The following is a 21,242-nucleotide window of genomic DNA, read 5'->3' as shown; positions in this document are numbered from 1 at the left end:
AGTTAGATTTTATTTCCATCATTTACACTTTCAAACTTACAGAAAACAAAAAAATGGCATCTGCAAAAGTTTGGGCACCCTGCAAAGTTAATATCTTGTACTGCCCCCTTTGGCAAGTATCACAGCTTGTAAATGCTTTTTGTAGCCAGCCAAGAGTCTTTCAATGCTTGTTTGAGGTATCTTTGCCCATTCTTCCTTACAAAAGTGTTCCAGTTCTTTGCGATTTCTGGGTTGTCTGTCACGCACTGCTCTTTTAAGGTCTATCCATAGATTTTCAATAATGTTGAGGTCAGGAGATTGTGAAGGCCATGGTAAAACCTTCAGTTTACGCCTCTTGATGTAATCCCCCATGTATTTTGAGGTGTGTTTAGGATCATTATCCATTTGTAGAAGCCATCCTCTCTTTCACTTCAGCTTTTTCACAGATGACATCAAGTTACCATCCAAAATTTGCTGAAATTTTATTGAATCCATTTTTCCTTCTACTTGTGAAATGTTCCCTGTGCCACTGGCTGCAATACAACCCCAAAGCATGATTGATCCACCCCCATGCTTAACAGTTGGACAGAGGTTCTTTTCATTAAATTCTGTGCCCTTTCTTCTCCAAACGTACCTTTTCTCATTCCATCCAAAAAGTTATATTTTAACCTCATCGGTCCACAGAACTTGTTTCCAAAATGCCTCAGGCTTGTCTATATGTTCATTTGCAATGTTCAAACGCAGATTTTTGTGGTGAGGACATAGAAGAGGTTTTCTTCTGATGACTCTTCCATGAAGAGCACAAGTATCTCTTTATAGTGGAATAGTGTACCACAACTCCAGTGTCTGCCAGATCTTTCTGGAGGGATCGTGCAGTCAAACGTGGGTTTTGAATTGCTTTTCTCACAATAATGCGAGCTGTTCTGTCTGATATTTTTCTTGGTCTTCCAGATCTTGCTTTAACTTCCACTGTTCCTGATGACTGCCATTTCTTAATTACATTCTGAACAGAGGATATTGACATCTGAAAACGCTTTGCTATCTTCTTATAGCCTTCTCCAGCTTTGTGAGCGTCAACTATTTTCAGTTTCAGTTTTCTAGACAACTGCTTAGAAGAACCCATGGTGCTGATTGTTGAGGCAAGGTCAGATGAATTTAAAAGCCATTTAAAACCTTTGAGATTGACATCACCTGGTCTTCCCAGAGGATGATTGAGAACAATCCATGACACTGGCAGGTCTCAGCTTTGCAAAGGGGGCAGTGCATGCTATAAATTCTGCAGGGTGCCCAAACTTTTGCAGACAGCATTTTTTTGTTTTCTGTAATTTTGAAAGTGTAAATGATGGAAATAAAATCAGACTTTTTTTTTTACATATTATAAGAATGTCTTATCTGTAATTTGATGCATTTGGAGATTTTTCCACCTTTCCTTGGCTTCGTTATGCACATTAATACACATTTTTACCTGGGGTGCCCAAACTTTCGAACCCCACTGTATGGCATGTGGGAGCAATATATCATTTAGTGACAACTTTTTGTAAACCTTTTTTTTTTTCATTATTCAATCACTTGGGACAAAAAAAAAAAAAAATTCAATGGGCTCAACATGCCTCTCAGCAATTTCCTTGGGGTGTCTACTTTCCAAAATGGGGTCATTTTGGGGGGTTTGTACTGCCCTGCCATTTTAGCACCTCAAGAAATGCGATGGGCAGGCCTAAATGAAAAGCTGTATAAATTCCAGAAAATGTACTCTAGTTTGTAGACACTATAACTTTCGTGCAAACCAATAAATATACGCTTATTGACATTTTTTTACTAAAGACATGTGGCTGAATACATTTTGGCCTAAATGTATGACTAAAATTGAGTTTATTTGATTTTTCTTATAACAAAAAGTAGAAAATATATATTTTTTTTCAAAATTTTCTGTCTTTTTCCATTTATAACGTAAAAAATAAAAATCGCAGAGGCAATCAAATACCATCAAAAGAAATCTCTATTTGTGGGAAGAAAAGGACGCAAATTTCATTTGGGTACAAAATTGCATGACCGCGCAATTACCAGTTAAAGCAGTGCAGTGCCAAATTGTAAAAAGACCTCTGGTCCTTAGGCTGACAATTGGTCCGGGGCTAAAGTGGTTAATGAAGGACTTGTTGAAGGCATGTGGCCTGGTATGCTTCAGGAGGATCTGCCGGGCTGCATGCTCAGATAAGGATCTGGTGTGAAGTTTGAGGGGACCCCATGCCATTTAAAAAAAAAAAGGTTTGGCGAGGGGTTCCGTTCAAAATTCATATCAGACCCGCAAGGCCTGGTATGGATTGGGGGGGCTATAATATTGAAAGAAATTCTTGCGCTTAGATCAACAAAGAAAATGAAATGAATAAATATATGCTGCAGCCTATATAACCCAGACACTGAATGAAAAGTTCCTGTTGATAAAGTCCATATATATCATACATGATCCTATGGAGAGCAATTCTATGAGCCCATGAGGGCTGCTTCTTTATGATCCATTTCAGCCCACTGGGGAATTATACTGTTACAATTCGATTTGATATGGGAGCCTATTACCTGGAGATGGATGTCATGCTTTTGTGATCCTGTTCATTTGGGCTCAATATCATTTGGTAAGTAGCCACCTTCTTAGTAGTTTTTGAAGAGTTTTTTGAGCACTGGGCACTTTCATCACCATTATTTATATATGGACTTCATAAACAGTAACTTTTCAGTGATGTTAATTAAATCTTAATAATGCATTGTATTTTATTGTATTTTTTGCTAAAAACAAATTTCACACGTTTGTTATTGTATTCAATTGTATATTTGGGGCACTTAAGGTCCATATATTGCTGAAATTTGCACATCCTTTTTGCCTTTCTTTGCACTTTGAAACTACAGATTGATTTTAGTGTATGACCATTTGTTTATTATTTAAAGGGACAGCACCTTATATTTTGTTTTGGGGGGACCCAATGCTGTTTTTTCCCCTGATTTTCTTTTTTCTTAATGCCGGTAATTCTTTCTGTTACTTTCAGCTGTCAGTGGGGAACCCCGCTGACATCTGATGACTCATCGGTTGTTAAGGACACAGCAACCACCCGCTCCTTAACAGCCATAATAGTTACTGTGCTTAAATACCACATGCCTGGACCACTACTTAATTACTGCATTTAATTGTTTATTTCCGTCCATAAATTGAGTTTAATGTCGGTTCATGTGGTATTTACTGAGCGTTTATTGATTAAATGTATGATTGATTAACAACTTGCAAAAAAAAAGAATATATGATTGATCATGAATTGTTACATATAGGGCCAGCATACTGCTCTACACGTATGCTATTACCCAACTTCAGCACCAGCACTAATAAAACGGGTTTGCAGCTGTAGACCATTTGAAGTGCAACTCCCCTACACCAATTACACTTTTCTTTATAATCACATAGCTTGGATGTACTAGTTCAGGCAGAGTTTTCTGTAAATCTCAGGTATTCCCAGTAAGCTGCATTTTGGACGGACGTGTGATTTAGTTGACACATGCAAAGGGTGGGCGTTTGGGGCTGAATATTCAATTTATGCATAAAATCGATCCACAAATACTACTAACAGTATAGTATAATCCAAACAATATGGTATGGATTAGAAGAATCTTAACTTGTTCTTTATAATTGTTTGTGAAATTTTCCTGTCCTCTTTCACCCTATTTGATGAAAGTTACTTTGATGAACTGGTGGTTTGTGCTCTAGTTTTTGTTGCCATTGTAGTTTGTCACATCTTATCTTGGCTGTGAGCTTTTGCATCTCCCTTTAGCAACCCTATCCCTTTATACTTAGTTTAATCGGGCCTTGCAAAAGCAAAGGGAAAAAATCTGATTTATTTATTTTTTTATATAAATTTTTTGTACAAGTCTCAGTATAAGTTATTGCAAGTGTACTAACTGACGGTTTATACTAAGGTTATTTGTTTTCTCCTATAGCATTTGTTCCAAATACAGCAAAATAGCAGACAGAGTTCGTGAAGTTCCGGCTACTACGGCAGACTTAGTTGCACTGATAAATTTCCTTAGAACATCAAGTGATGTTACAGTTTATAAACTAAAGGATGAGATCTCAGAAGCAGCCAGTCGCTTGGCATTTCTTTTGGATTATGCAACTCTCCAATGTAAGTAAAATTGTAAGAGGTGATTACATACTTTCACATTACACATGGCAACCCATTCCATAATTTCAATAATCCATGATGCATAAGGTTAGCAATTTGGCAATCAGTAGCCCCAAAAGCATTAATTTTACGCAACAAGTTGGGGCACTTTTTGGTGCTTCCTGAATGTCAAGCTAAATCTAGCCTTTGTAATTATGCCCTTAGATGGTATTTAGATACATCATGCAAAATCTGCATCATGACATTTTTTCTTAAAGTGGTTGTATTGGCTGCTTGGTCATTTTTACCTACAAGTAAGCCGTATTATAGGCTTACCTGTAGGTAAAATGAATATCTCCTAAACCTGTACGGTTTAGGAGATATTCACCTTGCATGCAGCTGCTGACGTCAGTGGCGCATGCGCAGTGAAGGTCTGGCGTATCGTGCTGGAATGGAGGACTCCCGTATGCATGCGCTGGAGTGACATCATTGCGGCTCCTGACACTCATGTTCTGGAGCCACAAACCTGGAAGAAACGCACAGGGAACATGTCTGATCCCTCAGCGGTGACTGGGCGGCCCTTTGGGAGCTTCATTCTAAGGTAAGTATTTTATAGTGAGCTGCATACAACCGCTTTAATTAATCAACAGAGCAGCAAGCTGTTGAAGCCAGGGTGGCCTTCCTGAGATAAGAAATTCACTGTTCCCTTCCTGACAAGGTTCAACCCTCTGTGTGTAAAGTAGGGCACCCTGATGTTTTAACTGAAAAGAGTACAGGAAAGATAGTTAAATTCTCCCCTTACTACTGTATAATAATACAACCTGTGGAGCTTGTAACAGACTTTTTATAAATTGTAAAACATGCAATCACCTTGCCTTACCTGATGTTCCATCTGCATCTCTTACTGTTGCATGACCCAAATATTTCATTATTAAATGATTACTGTTGTAATGGAAATCTAAGGTTCAGCAATGTAAGTCCATCTGTTGAGCCTAATCTATAAACTATTTGCTACATCAGAGAGTCCACCTGTGTGTAATTTAATCTCAGTATAAACACAGCTGCTCTGTGAAGCCCTTGGAGATTTGTTAGAGAACCTTAGTGAACAAACAACATAATGAAGGCTAAGGAACACACCAGACAGGTCAGGGATAAAGTTGTGGATTTTTTTTTTAGCAGGTTCAGGTTCTAAAAAAATATCCTAAGCTTTGAACTTCTCATGGAGCACCATCATTCCAAAAATGGAATGCAAACCATCCAAGACATGGCCGTCCACCTAAACTGACAGGACAGGCAAGGAGAGCATTAATCAGAGAAGCAGCCATGGTAACTAGAGGAGCTGCAGAGATCCACAGCTCAGGTGGGAGAATTTGTTCTCGGGACAACTATTAGTTGTGCACTCCACAAATCTGGCCTTTATGGAAGAGTGGCAAGAAGAAAGTCATTGTTAAAAGAAAGCCATAATAAGTCTCTTTTGCAGTTTGAGAAATCCATGAGGGGGAAACAACAAACATGTGGAAGAAGGTGCTCTGGTCAGATGAGACCAAAATTCAACTTTTTGTCCTGTGTGGCAGAAAACTAATACTGCACATCACCTGAACACACCATCCATGGTGGTGGCAGAATCATGTTGTGGGGATGCTTTTCTTCAGGGGGGACAGGGAAGCTGGTCAGAGTTGATCGGAAGATGGATGAAGCCAAATACGGGCAATCTTAGAAGAAAATCTGTTAGTCTGCAAAAGACTTGAGACTGGGGTGGAGGTTCACCTTCTAGCAGGACAATGACCCTAAAAATTCAGCCGGAGCTACAACCGAGTGGTTTAGATCAAATCATATTTATGTGTTAGAATGGCCCAGTCAAAGTCTAGATCCTAAATCCAATTGAGAATCTGTGGCAAGACTTGAAAATTGCTGTTCACAGATGCTAAAATTTTGAAAACAATTTATAATTTTCCTTCCACTTCACAATTATGTGCCACTTTGTGTTGGTCTATCACATAAAATCCCAATAAAATACATTCATGTTTTTAGTTGTAACATGACAAAATGTGGAAAATTTCAAGGGGTGTGAAAATCCAATTGTCATTGGGACAGGAGATGAGGTGAAATCTTCTGAACAGGGGCACAGACAGCAAAACAAAAGTTACAGGGGTGTTAACCCTTCCCTATTATAAAGAAATAAACTTGCTTGCTGCTATGTATAATTTTAATTGTATATAATATATATAAACCATCAACCTACAGTGGATAAATCAAAGTAAACTCAGGAAAGAAAAAATATATATAACAAGTGTATAGTGACCATGAATTACCTGCAACCACCTGGTAGTGTACCCAAAAAACACTGCGTAATCAAATGTAAAAAGAAAGAATAAGAGTGGTGCACTTATTCAGTAATATGACATGAATTAATATACTTAAAGAATGAACATTATTACTATACAAATAAATATATGTGAATAAAAGTCCAACTAAAGCCCAATGGTAGGTATCAGTTCATATAAAAATAAAAATCTCATAGGGTCGCTTGAGACCTGGATGTCTTCACAGATCCATCAGCAGGATTTCTTATCTTACTATCTGATGAGTCTTGTTTGACCTTTGGGTCATTTTTGGAGGCGAGTGGTCAATTCATAAATATAACAGTCGATGTTTGGATTGATGTGCTGTCTGTTTTTTATTCTATCAAGTTACCCCTATGAGATTTTTATTTTTATATGAACTGACTCCTACTATTGGGCTTTAGTTGGAATTTTATTCACATTTATTTATTTGTATGTTTTGGATACTTATCATGTTCATTCCTTAAGTATATTAATTCATGTCACGTTACTGAATAAGTGCACCACTCTTATTTCTTCTTTTAACCCTTCCCTATATAATCCAAAAAGTTTATAAAAATCGTTTTTTTGGCTGGAGTTGGCTACACTTAAAAAATGTACCTACTTACAAACAGATTCAACTTAACTTAAGAACAAGCCTACAGACCCTATCTTGTTTTTAACCTGGGGACCGCCTGTAATTGGCCTTATGCCTAAATCTTGTGCAGTGAATGGCCTTCCAAACTTTAACAGAAACTGGTTTAATTGTAGAAATTGCCATACCTACAAATTAAATTACAAATTCAAATACACTCTGACTAGAAATTACGTTACAACTAGAATGATGTATACATGAGGTTTAGCACCACATGAAATGGAAGACAAACAACTTTATATATACTGTGTGTATGTATATGTGTGTGTGTGTGTGTGTGTGTGTGTGTGTATATATATATATATATATATATATATGTATATATGTATGTATGTATATATATATATATATATATATATATATATATATATATATATATGTATGTGTATATATATATATATATATATATATATATATATATATATATATATATATATATATATATGTTATACACCCAGTATCTCAAAAAAGTCAGTACACCCCTTACATTTGTAAATAATTTATTATATCTTTTCATGTGACAACACCAGAGATGAGCTTTATGTTCGAGTCGAAATCGTGTTTGACTCGAACATTGGCTGTTCGCCAGTTCGCCAAACAGTGAACAATTTTGGGTGTTCGTGGCAAATTCGAAAGCCACGGAACCCCCTTTAAAGGTCTATGGGAGAATTTAAAAGTGCTCATTTTAAAGGCTTATATGCATGGTATTGTTATTTGGGGGCCTGGGTCCTGCCCCAGGGGACATGTATCAATGCAAATTTTAAAAAAAAATGGCTTAATAATGCTTAAAGTGAAACAATAATATTCCTTTAAATTTCGTACCTGAGGGGTGTCTATAGTATGCCTGTAAAGGAGCGCATGTTTTCCGTGTTTAGAACAGTCTGACAGTAAAATTACATTTCTAAAGGGAAAAAAAGTAATTTAAAACTACTCGCGGCTACAATGAATTTTCGGTCCGCAATACACATAAAAGTTCATAGATAAAAACAGCATGGGAATTTCCCCACAGGGGAACCCCGAATCAAAATGTAAAAAAAAAATGCGTGGGGGTCCCCCTAAATTCCACACCAGGTCCTTCAGGTCTGGTATGGATATTAAGGGGAACCCTGCGCCAAAAAAAGGCGTGGGCGTCCCCCTCAAAGGGGAACCCTGCACCAAATTATTATTTTTTTAATTGTGTGGGGTCCCCCCAAAAATCCATACCAGACCCTTATCCGAGCACGCAACCTGGCACGCCACAGGAAAAGAGGGGAGGACGAGAGAACCCCCCCTCATCCTGAGCCGTACCAGGCCACATGCCCTAAACATTGGGAGGGTGCTTTGAGGTAGCCCCTCAAAGCACCTTGTACCCATGTTGATGGGGAGAAGGGCCTCATCCCCACAACCCTTACCCAGTGGTTGTGGGGGTCTGCGGGCGAGGGGCTCATCGGAATATGGAAGCCCCCTTTAACAGAGGGACCCCCAGATCCCGCCCCCCGTGGAATTGGTAATGGGGTACAAATGTACCCCTACCATGTCACAAAAAAAGTGACCAAAAAGGTTAAAAAAGACAATAGACAGTTTTTGACAAGTCCTTTATTAAATGCTTCTTCTTTCATCTTCTTTCTTCTGGTCTTTCTTCCGTGTTCATCTTGTTCCTCCATCTTCTTAACTCGAATATAAGAGCCCTACATTGAACTCTGTAGACACCTTTTTCAAAGCAATGGCACAGTTCTATGATGAGCCACAGTGCTTAGCAATGGCCGAAGCCCCTCTGCATACCCTGCACCAGGGCAAATGCCCAGTAGAAGATTATACTGTTGACTTTTGAAGACAGTCTGCTGACACTAGGGGGAACGAGGCTGCTCTCAAATACCAATACTGACAAGGCCTCTCAACTCTCAAAGTGGAACTGGCCTGAGTCGAGACACCCGCCACCCTAGAAGGCCTAATTCAGCTTTCCTTAAACTTGACAGGCGCCTACGGGAGTGACGGTCTGAACGCTTTCAAACCTCTCGTCCTACCTGGATGTTACCCAGGATTCCACCTGTTCCTTCTCCTCAGCCTAGTCCTTCTTCCACTCCTGTCTCAGATGGGGAACCTATGCAGTTGGGTCTGGTCCACGCTCCACTCATGCCTGATGAGAAGCAACGCCGTCGGCAGGCCAATCTTTGTCTATACAGGAGGAGTGAGGTAAAGTGAGGAGCCGGTCACTTTCTATATAGCTGTACTGTAAGGCCTAGTAAATCGCACCAACCACTCCCTTTGAACTTTCAGGTTGCTGGTCCTTCCTCCTCTTACCTTATCCTCCCTGTCTCCCTACAGGTGGCGGAAGAGGTGGTCCAGCTCTTGCCCATCGTTGATTTAGGGGCATGCAGCTGCTTCTTGTACTTCTCCCTGGCTAAGAGACTCTGTATCCCTCTCCAGGGTAAGAAGCAAAGCCTTCAAGTACGCTTAGCCGATGGTTCCTTACCATGTTCCGGACCCATTACCCAGGAAACCAGACACATCCTTACCATCACAGATTCTGGCCACCAAGAGTTCATCATCTGTTTTGATGTTATATGCTCACCCATGTTCCCAATCATTCTGGGACTTCCGTGGCTACAAGCCCATAATCCTCAAATAAATTGGACCAAGAAACAAAATATCCTTTTCCTCTGTCTATTGTTTACAGCATTGCTTTGTCCCAGCAATTTGGCCAACTGTTTGGCTGTTCAGTCAATGCCAAATACTCATCAGATTGTCCCCTCGCCTTCCTAAGAATTTAACGATGTTTTTAATAAGAAAAAAGCCGACAATATTCCACCCCATTGCCTTTGATTGTCCAATCGAACTGCTACCAGGAACTGAGATTCCGTTTGGCTAGATATTCCCTATATGAGAAATCGAGTTGGAGCCCTTACAAGAATATATCAATGAAAACCTTGAAAAAGGGTTCATCCGCCCTTCTTCCCCAGCTGGAGCTTGTATATTCTTTGTTGAGAAGAAAGATGTTACTCTGTGGATAATAGAAATTACCATTAAAAATCGTTACCTGCTCCCTCTTGTTCCAGAGCTCTTCCAGAGATTCCAAACTGCTCGGATCTTCACTAAGCTGGATCTACATGGAGCCTACAATCTTGTTCGAATTCGAGAGGGAGATGAGTGAAAGACTGCTTTCAGATCATTTTGAATACCTTGTTATGCCATTCAGACTATGCAATGCCCCAGCTACCTTCTAACACCTGGTAAACAACATCTTTCGAGAATTCCTTGACAACTTGTCTGTCTAGACGACATCCTAATTTTTTCTGCCACATTGGAACTCCACCAAACCCATGTAAAGAAAGTACTAGCAACTCTCAGGGAACACAGACTTTACGCCAAAAAAGTGCGACTTTGCAAAAACAGTCACACAGTTTTTGGGACTTGTTATATCCAATGAAGGAATCACAATGGACCCACAAAATGTAAAGGCAATTCTGGAATGGCCAGCCCCTGTAGACAAAAAAGGTATTCAGTGATTTGTGGGCTTTGCTAATTTCTATCATAGGTTCGTGAAGGGGTTTTCCACTATCATTTCACCCATTACCCAGTTGACTCACCAGCAGTCTCAGTTTCAGTGGTCTCAAGAGGCGCAAATAGCCTTTGATAAATTGATAGATCTGTTCACCTCTGCTCCAATACTACAACACCCAGATCCATCCTTGCCCTATGTGTTGGAGGTAGGTGCCTTGGAGAAGGCTACAGGATCAATTTTGTCCCAACGCCAAGGACCTAAGACTCTTCTCCACCCTGTTGCCTTTGCCTCTTGGAAGATGAATCCTCCAGAGAGGAATTATGACATGGGCAAACAGGAACTATTGTCCACCAAATTTGCTTTGGAGAAATGGAGTTATTTGCTGGAGGTGGCTGCTCATCCTATCATGATTTTCATGGATCATAAGAACCTGGAGTACCTCAGAACAGCGAAACGTCTAAGACCCCCGAGAAGCTCGATGGGTGCCATTTTTCGCCAGGTTCAACTTTCATATTTCTTATCGACCAGGTTCTAAGAATGGGAAAGCTGCCGCCCTTTCCCAAATGTTCCCAGATGCCTCTGAGACAACTGAGCCATTTTGTCTGCACTAATTTTTTTGCTCATCCAACCTGATCTGAAAACAGCAATTAGATAAGCCTCCAGCCAGTGCACCAAACCTGAAGTCTACTCCCTGAAGAATCAAGATGGGTTGCTATGGTTTCAGGACAAGATTTCCATTCCTTAACAAGTGAGACTCCAAGTCTTAAGAACCTTCCATGACGACAAACAAGCTTGCAGGTCATTTCGGGGTACAGAAAACATCGGACCTTTTATACGGTGCTCCTTTTTGTGGCCCAGTTGGAAGAAAGATTGTAAGAATTGTCAGTTCCTGTAACATGTGCCAACGCAACAAAGGGTCCAATGCCAAGTCCTGGGGTCTATTACAGCCTTTGCTCATTCCAGAACAGTCCTGGAGGAAGATCTCTATGGAATTTATTGTTGACTTATCTCTTCCCGAGGGATTCACTACCATCCTGGTGGTAGTGGATCGCCTCTCAAAGATGGAAATTTTTTTACCAATGGTTGGCACACCTTCTGCCTCAGACACAGCAAATATTTTTTTATCAAAGAGATCGTTAGATTGCATGGGGCCCCCGACAACATTGTTTCCGAAAGAGGAGTACAATTTACTTCCAGGTTTTGGAGAGATCTTTGCAAATCCTTGGTAATAGACGTATCAATTTATTTCATCAGCATACCACCCACAGAGCAATGGCCAGACAGAAAGAACAAATCAAACCTCAGAGCAATACCTATGGTGTTTTTGTACCTTCTCTCAGGACGAAGGGTGTCCCTTCTTCCGTGTGCAGAGTTTGCTTATAAAAATTCCTTGCATACTGCCACCAATCAACCCCCCTTTTGGGCAAATTATGGGTTTCATTCCTCATTTTTACCCAATTACATACCAGAAGCTTCAGCACCTGTGGTCCAGGATTGGATAAACTTCATCCAGACCAATTACCAGCAACTCCGGAAAGCCATGCAACAGGCCCAAGAAAACTATAAAAAATACCACAACAAAAGAAGAGGAGACAGCCCTGTTTTCAAAGTAGGAGATATAGTCTGCTGTAAATCTTAGGATTTCCTGCCCTTCACGGAAATTAGGGTTTCCTGCCCTTCACGGAAATTAGGACCAAAATTTATTGGGCCATTCAAGACCAAGAGAATGATAAATCCAGTGGCCTTTGAATTGTGACTACACGCCTCTAACAAGTGGCACCCAGTTTTTCATGTCTCTAAACTAAAATCAGTGGTCCCAAGTCCCTTTCCCAGGAGGAAAGAACTACAGCCACCTCCAGTTCTGGTAGAAGGTGAAGTGGAGTTTGAAGTGGAAGCCATAATGGACTGCAGAAAAAGAGGGAGGCAAGTACAATACCTCATCAAATGCAAGGGTTACCCCCCAGAAGATATTTCCTGGGAGCCCTCTAGCAATGTACATGCTCCATGTCTTATACAAGCCTTCCACAACAAACATGTCAGAGAAATAGCCTCAGCAAACATTACCAGCGCGAAGAATGACGGTTCGGCGCATGCAGGTACGCGATGGAGTGAGATGGACTGTGCGCGATGGCGCTCGCATTGCATGACAATCAGGAATCTCTGCTGGCCTATAAAAGGATGCCCATACCTGCATCAAATTGCTGGATTGCCTTCAGCTCTTCCCTGTTCCTGAACCTGTTATACTTCCAAGTGATTCATGTTGTCACCTCGGTTTGCCTCCTGACCTGCTCTGAACTTCTATCCAGTGTTTGACCCCTGGCTTGGCTCACGGACTTTGCTATACTTGCACCTGTCTTGCTACCTTGCTACCTTGCTAAAGAAGCTTAGGATAAAGGTGATTTACCAGCCAAGCATGTCTCCAGACCTAAACCTTATTGACCATCTGTGGGGCATCCTCAAATGGAAGGAGAGCAAAGTCTCCAACATTTACCAGCTCTGTGATGTCGTCATGGAGGAGTGGAAGAGGATGCCAGTGGCAACCTGTGAAGCTCTGGTGAACTCCATGCCCAAGAGGGTTAAGGCAGTGCTGGAAAATAATGGTGACCACACAAAATATTGACACTTTAGGCCCATTTTTAAAATTTTCACTTAGAGGTGTACTCACTTTTGCCAGTGGTTTAGACATTAATGAATCTGGTAGATGTTAGAGACCTTGCGCTCCTTCACCTTCTGTTTGAGGATGTGTCACAGATGCTCGATAAGGTTTAGGTCTGGAGACATGCTGGGCCAGTCCATCATCTTTACCCTTAGCTTCTTTAGCAAGGCAGTGGTCATCTTGGAGGTTTGTTTGGGGTCGGTATCATGTTGGAATACTGCCCTGTGGCTCAGTCTCTGAAGGGAGGTGATCATGCTCTGCTTCAGGATGTCATATTACATGTTGGCATTCATGGTTCCCTCAATGATCTGTAGCTCCCTAGTGCCTGCAGCACTCATGCAACCCCAGACCATTACACTCCCACCATCATGCTTGACTGTATGCAACCTTGACACTATCTGAACCAAATAGATTTATCTTGATCTCATCAGACCACAGGACATGGCTCCAGTAATCCATGTCCTTAGTCTTAGCAAACTGTTTGCGGGCTTTCTTTTGCATCATCTTTAGAAGAGGCTTCCTTCTGGGATGACAGCCATGCAGATCAATTTGATGCAGTGTGCAGCTTATGGTCTGAGCAATGACAGGCTGTCACCACACCCCTTCAATCTCTGCAGCAATGCTGGCAGCACTCATATGTCTATTTCCCAAAGACAACCTCTGGATATGATGCCAAGCACATGCACTCAACTTCTTTGGTCGACCATGGCAAGGCCTGTTTTGAGTGGAACCTGTCCCATTAAACCACTGTATGGTCTTGGCCACCGTGCTGCAGCTCAGTTTCAGGGTCTTGGTGATCTTCTTATAGCTTAGGTCATCTTTATGTATGTAGCACCCTCTACCAATAGGTAGGTGCTAGTGTGGATTTTTTGCTAGGGAGACTGTTAGCACAGGTAAATTTAGGCAGGCCTGTGCTTTGAGCTAGGCCCGTTTGTTTTGATCTGGGGGATGGAAGTGTTTAGTGTAGCAGTGGGTGTGACCACCTGTGCTCTAGTTCTGGGGGTCTCTCCCCTGCTTCCAGGGAGAATGTTCTGGAAGAGGATCAGACCCTAGACCTGGAGTGGCAGGCAGCTGATGTGGGAGCCCTGACCAATCCCCAATTGGAATTGGCAGGGGCGGGCCTCCTATATAAACTGAGGTAACATGCGACTGAGGGGAGTTGTTGGCCAGGTGAAGTGGAGAATGGAATAATAGACAGCAGCAAGAGGGCACTCCCATCCGCCTAATGCAGGAGGAGGACCGGGAAGAACTGTGAAGGAACTTTGCCTTTACACAGTAATTGCCAATATCCTCATCTTTACATCAAGGATGAGGAACTCCTGGAGCAGAAGGGCGGGTGAAGCTGTCATAACGTATGGTCTGGTTAAGTTCTGAATCAAGGATTCGGGGCAGAGAAAGGTCGGTGAGTGTACCACAATGGAGGGCTGGATGTGCCAGGAAGTCTGAGAGGGAACTTCACTTTGACATGGTCAGTAGTGAAGTCCTCATTACACAGTCAATGATGAGGAGTCCGGGATCAGAGGAGAGACTGTGGAGAGTTGTGTCAAGTTGATGTGGCCTGAAGGCAAAGGATTTGCAAGCAGGGCTGGCTGGGAACTGTAGTCCACCGCTCAACATGTTCTTTTAAACTATTTGGCTTCCGGGGAGAGGTACTGCAGGCCTCTGGCCTAGTAGCAGCGAGCAACCAGAGTATGCATTAGGAATTATTCAGTGGGTCCTTGAGATGTGACATTACACTAATAATTACAGTATAAGTTTGTGCAGGAGGAAGAAAGTATTTCTGGCAACATCACCCTTACATGGTCAAGGGTGATGTCCTCATCCTTATGGACATGGGTGAGGCAGTCCTGGAAGTAATAGTTTGCGGGAGTTAAGCGGAGGAGGAGCAATAGTCTACATGGTGATGCAGGAAAAGACTGGAATTGTTAAACCGTGTACATCAATCCTTCAGACTTAATCTATGTGCTAATCGGTGAACAAATCTCTAAATAGGATGGCAAAGTGAATTATTCTATGGGCATCCCATATACCCCCTTTTCCCAACCAAGTTGTCCCCCCCCAATAAACAAAAACAAAACCAGCAAAGGGACTGTTCATTGTCTCTGCAAGTGATGTATGGAAGTCTGGTAGCGGGGTGATTTGGTTGGTGTTTTGTTACTAGTGGCAACTACACCGCTACATGTAGAGCAACAATTCTTTTTTTCAGATCCTCAGAGAGTTCTTTGCCATGAGGTGGCATGCTGAACTTCCAGTGACCAGTATGAGAGAGTGAGTGTGATAACACCAAATCTAACACACCTGCTCCCCATTCACACCTTAGACCTTGTAACACTAACGAGTCACATGACACTGAGGAGGGAAAATGGCTAATTGGGCCAAATTTGAACATTTTCACTTAGGGGTGTACTCACTTTTGTTGCTAGCGGTTTTTAATGGCTGTGTATTGAGTTCTTTTGAGAGGACAGCAAACTTATACTGTTATACAAGCTGTACACTCACTACTTTACATTGTAGAAAAGTGTTGATTTGTCAGTGTTGTCACATGAAAAGATATAATAAAACATTTACAAAAAATGTGAGGGGTATACTCACTTTTTGAGATACTGTAAGTGTATACAAATCAGCAATATTGGCATCAAGTTCTGGTTAACTTCCTATGTGCAATGGTGTTATAGGGGCGGCACTTCCCCACGCGTTTCATCATAAGCAGAGATCTTTTTACACAGTGTAGTATGGTATGACCGTTTCCCATCCACCACCATATACCACCGGAGAAAATTAATTTCTGTCCCCCTGTTCATAAAAACAAGTACATCTAAGCTCACAATATGTATATTTACTGACCATTTGTATTTTATTTTGTAGTTGCTGCTGATAAGTTGCTATAGATGGTGCTATGGACAGTGCCCTCATCTTCTTTAGTGCTTATAGCCTTAATACTTACATGTTACTTATTTGTGGTAAATATATTATTTTTAAATATAAGTGATTGCTTTGTGCTTTCATGTGTTATGGCTTTAATGTCCCTTGTTAATTTGGCCTAAAAAAATGTTTATTTATAATTGCTGTATTTCTACTCACTGCAATAGCCTTTTTTTAATTTTGTATCCGATTGCAGATGATGATTTAAAACTAAACAGTGCCGTGTTTCATTGGCCGGAACAGATAGAAACGGTGTTTGAAGTCAATAACAACCGTTTAATGGCCAAAAGAGACCAGGCTGAAGATGAGCTGCGTAAAAGGTGATTAAATGCTAATATATTGTGGGTAATTCAAAATCCAGCAATAAACAACAAAAGGCTGAGGTTGCCTTCCTCCTGGATTGAAATATACTTTGAACAAAATAATTAGTCTTTTTATCTCTTTCTAGATAAACATAATAGATATAAGCATGATGTAAATAATCTTGTCTATAGGGACTAATGTTGTTTTTATGTATAATTGTTATTATCCACTTCAGTGGCGGTGCGTCCATAAGGGTGCACTGCCACCCCCTCTAGCACCAATAGATAGATTCATGCAATGCATGAATCTATCTATGGCCACCCCTGCCATCCCCTATTCAGGCACCAGGCGCCTGAATTACAGCGGTGGGGCGGGGGGTGTTTTTGAAGCACCTGATAAGAACCTTAGGCTCTAATAGGCATCAAAAAAGTTGACCTGCAAACGCCATGCTGGGTGCTCACAGGTCACTCAGCTGTGTTAGAAAAGTGAATGAATATTTGCTTTCCTAACACTAAACCACCTCTCCGCCAATCAGGTGCTCGGATTTGTTACCCATCACCTGATTGGCTGAAACAGGAGCTATGATTGGACACCTATCAGACATCCAATCATAGCAGAGGATGGGAGAAGACATCGAGGTGCTGTCCCACTGAGACAGGGTAAGTGCAGATGGCGGGCTGACAGGCGGGGGGCACAGTGGCTGCATTTGATATGGCACAGTGGGAGCATTTGATATGGCAGAGTGGCTGCATTTGATATGGCAGAGTGGCTGCATTTGATATGGCAGAGTGGCTGCATTTGGATGGTACAGTGGCTGCGTTTGATGGGCACAGTGGCTGCGTTTGATGGGCACAGTGGCTGCGTTTGATGGGCACAGTGGCTGCGTTTGATGGGCACAGTGGCTGCGTTTGATGGGCACAGTGGCTGCGTTTGATGGGCACAGTGGCTGCGTTTGATGGGCACAGTGGCTGCGTTTGATGGCACAGTGGCTGCGTTTGATGGCACAGTGGCTGCGCTTGATGGCACAGTGGCTGCGCTTGATGGCACAGTGGCTGCGCTTGATGGCACAGTGGCTGCGCTTGATGGGCACAGTGGCTGCGATTTGATGGAGGTTTTTTTCAGAATTTTTTCAGTTTGTTTGCACCCCCCCAAAAATTTTGAGCACCAGCCACCACTGATCCACTTGCCTACTGCCCACAGTACATTTACTGCAGGCAGGCGGCACGTACAGGCAAAGCGAAATACCCATATGTAATTTTGCCTGCACAGATAAGAGGGCACTGTGTACCTGCTTGGGCACGTGCCATCCCCTCCCCCAGTGACCGGACACAGCAGAAAGCAGATCTAGATACTCAGGGCTAGGTGATCATGTGATCGGTTTGTGATCACATGATTTATAATATCGACAAAGCTGTTATGAATCACTATGATCCATAATAGCTTTGCTTCCTTTGCTCGTGAGCAGTGATTGGCCCACAGCTACCACATGGTGCCTGGGCAAACCACAGCACCCTGTACCATGTGATTAGCTGTAGCCAATCACAGATCACTAGTATTCATAGCTGTCATGAACTTAACCCATTCATGACAGTTGAAAGCATTGCTAGTACACAATGATCTTCACACACTGAGAATTGCATGTCATTCCTGGACTAGTATCTTGAGCCTCATTCACATTTGTGCAGTCTGCAAGCACATATGTACTTATGCATTACATTAAGGTAGCCTATTATACTAAATGGTACTGCAGCACACCTTGTACATGCATTATGGTAACATACATTTAAAGTGTGAGTAAACTCCCTAGTATGATTTTTACGTATAGGTAAGCCTATAGTAAGGCTTACCTATAGGTACAGCAAATATCTCCTGAACTTGCACTGCTTTGGAGTTATTAACTTTAGATGCAGCCAGTGACATCACCAGCGCATGAGCTTTGAAGGAACAGCATACCCGCGCCGTTCCTTCAGAGAGTGTAAACGGCGACTCAAGCGGCATGCACTGGAGTCACAACATCGCCGGCTCAGAAGCACATAAGCCCAAAAGAAAGATGGGTGAAGATCTAAGCGCCTTCAGCAGTGACAGTGTGCCGCTGGAGGGTTTCGTTTTCAGGTAAGTCTGTCATAATGCACTAGTATGCGATGCAAACTAGCACATTGTGACTTAAACTGCCAGGGGCAGTGGCTTACTATGGCTTAAAAAATGCAGGTTACTGCAGCGCATATATGTTGCATAGCTGGTAAGGTTGCATAAAGATACCAGTACACCCAGTTCATCCTGTGGTGTGTGTGTGTGTTTGTCAATAGTATGTGAAGCTGGAAATGGTCTCAGACGTAAATGCTGAGACTGGATGATATCAGATGCTCTGCATGCTTTAAATTACTGTTGCCCACACAAACCTTTACATTTTATTTGCTTTTGTTGTGCAGGTTATTTTTTTAGGTTAAAGGAGGAATTATAAGTGTCAGGTGACTGTATTCATCTATCATGTTACTGTGCACTTTATTGTGCTACTGTCCAAATATTACAACATAATATTGATTAAGGATGTATCTAATGAGAACTTATTAAAAATATACATTTTAGTTAACAGACTTGTAATTAATGGTACCAAGCCTTTTTTTTTATTTTTTTTAGCAACAACAAAAAAATACATTTTATTTTTTTTATTTTTTTTTGCTATTGCCAGTAATCTCTGCCTTAAACCATTAATTTTGAAAGCCAAGGTTAGAAATTCAGCATGAGGTAGAGCCTTGTGAAAAACTGCAAATTCTTTCCACTAGCTATTACACATCAAACATGTTACCTGTTATTTTTGGGAGCAGAACCTCTTCAATCACTGCAATGCTGAGATTTTCCTGCAGGCACTCAAAAGTATTGTACTGTTATGCCAGTTACAGCAATGCAAGCCTACTGCACTGTCATTGTATGCCAAGATAAATCAAAATAATATTAAAAAATAAATCTTTTCACTCCAGTAGTGTTTGTCTACAAAAAACATGCATTTTTTTTAGTTCTACTTCAGATGTTTTCAGGGAATTGGCAGATGTATAAACTGAAAAAAATTGAGCTTTGAGATAGGACATCAATTTGAATCCCATGACCCCAAGCTTGTGAAACTGTAATTCCTTTCTCTAGTGAATGTATTAAATTAGTTTATCTAGATATTGCTAGATACAGAGGTACAATTATTTACCCTTTTTTTATAGATATTTCTGTACCAAAGCAAAGCTATTAGCTATTCACACAATATTATACCAGAAATGAATATGATTTTATATATATATATATATATATATATAATATGAACTGTGCTGGAATTCATACCATATAATTCATAAGTGTGTTACAGAAATCAAAACATATGACATAAATAAATGTGACTCAATAAACCACATGCATATAAACCAAAGTAAATCTTCTATATAGTGCAATATATGCAGTCATCACAGTCCTGTGCATACATCAAATGTCCATGCTTTTGAAGGTGCCTTCTATCCTCACAGAAGAAATGCACCATGCAGTGTTGTAGAAACTCCAAAGTAATTAAACCCCTAATGTGCCCACACTTAAAATTAATGAGAGGCTTAGACTCTTGGAAACGATGGGTCAGTATATGCTTGTTGAAAATGCCAATCATCCTGGCTTTAAGATGTCAACACCAGTTGGCCCGGATATCTGTAACTCCTTTCTGAATCAATGCTCAGAACCAAAAAGCAATAGGAGAAACAGCCTTCACTGGGCACCACATCTTATTTTATTAAAATGTATGTATCAAAAATGTAGAAAACGGCAGATATTAAACTCGCATTTGAAAGTGCCTAATATCGGCCCCATGTGTTTACAGCATGTATATAATGCCCTCATTGCTGACCCATAAATTTAGGAGCCAACTAGTGCTGACAGAGAGGGAGAAGTGACGCATGCCCAGACTTCGCCTCAACATGTTTCACCCAATAGCTGGAAATCTTCAGGAAGCTATGGGAATCATTTTACTTGTGGTATATATACCCTTTCTGGACTGGATCCAATTAGCACAAAACTAAAGGCTATTTTTATTCATACATGCTGAACACATTACAATATATTTACTGACATGCTGCAACAATAAAGCTGACATATAAACATATAGCTGACATATAAAAACCTATAGAAAACGTAAGAATAGATGAAACCATCCAAATGGCCTAATCTCCATAATATTGGATACTAGCAAAAGAAATGAATGGGGTATTGTTCTAGGTTGACCCCCAGTGGCCAAATAACAGAATAACATAGAATGCCCTGGAATAAGATTAATCATGGACCCCTGTTCTAAAAATTTCTAAAGATACCCTTAATAGGGAATAAAAAAATGTATAAAAATATATATTTTGGATAAAATGTGAGATACCAGTTGATTTTAATATGCTCCCTAAAAAGTCAATAATCCTCCAAAAAAAATTCAAGTCTATCTCATGGTTTTTAATTCAAATATCCACCAGGTTTTTTTTTCCGTGAAACCCCTGCCTCATATTAAACTCCCTCCGATGTTTCTTCACCCTGAATGTTTACACCAAACATTCTAAAATATTTGACTTGTAAATGTGGATCACATATTGTAAAACTTGTTTGACACAAACCGAGAACATAAACATTTTTTAAAATAATAACTTGCTTGATTGCTTATGATAGATCCATTCATTTATTTGGCCTTTTGTGGATCAACCTTTCCAGCTCAAGGTGAATAATGACAAACTTAACAAGATATTATTGATTTATCTGTAACCTTCACCCTTGAGGAAAA

At 40.9% G+C, this 21,242-nt stretch overlaps 1 protein-coding gene across 1 annotated transcript in view; it reads left to right on the top strand.

Annotated features, from left to right (window-relative positions):
• DNAH3 (dynein axonemal heavy chain 3) overlaps positions 1 to 21,242 on the top strand; it is a 730,495-nt gene that overhangs the window by 265,137 nt on the left and 444,116 nt on the right. Inside the window, exons 14-15 of the mRNA XM_077448990.1 lie at positions 3,955 to 4,139; positions 16,350 to 16,473. Of these exons, the coding sequence (XP_077305116.1) occupies positions 3,955 to 4,139; positions 16,350 to 16,473 (309 nt within the window). The remainder of the gene's footprint in view (positions 1 to 3,954; positions 4,140 to 16,349; positions 16,474 to 21,242) is intronic.

Source organism: Lithobates pipiens, unplaced genomic scaffold, assembly GCF_037356315.1.
Source record: "Lithobates pipiens isolate NorthernLeopardFrog02 unplaced genomic scaffold, aLitPip1_a1.2 Scaffold_22, whole genome shotgun sequence".
In the NCBI taxonomy this organism is placed as follows: Eukaryota; Metazoa; Chordata; class Amphibia; order Anura; family Ranidae; genus Lithobates; species Lithobates pipiens.
The sequence above is the reverse complement of the archived record's forward strand: the minus strand, read 5'-3'. Positions and strand labels throughout refer to the sequence as shown.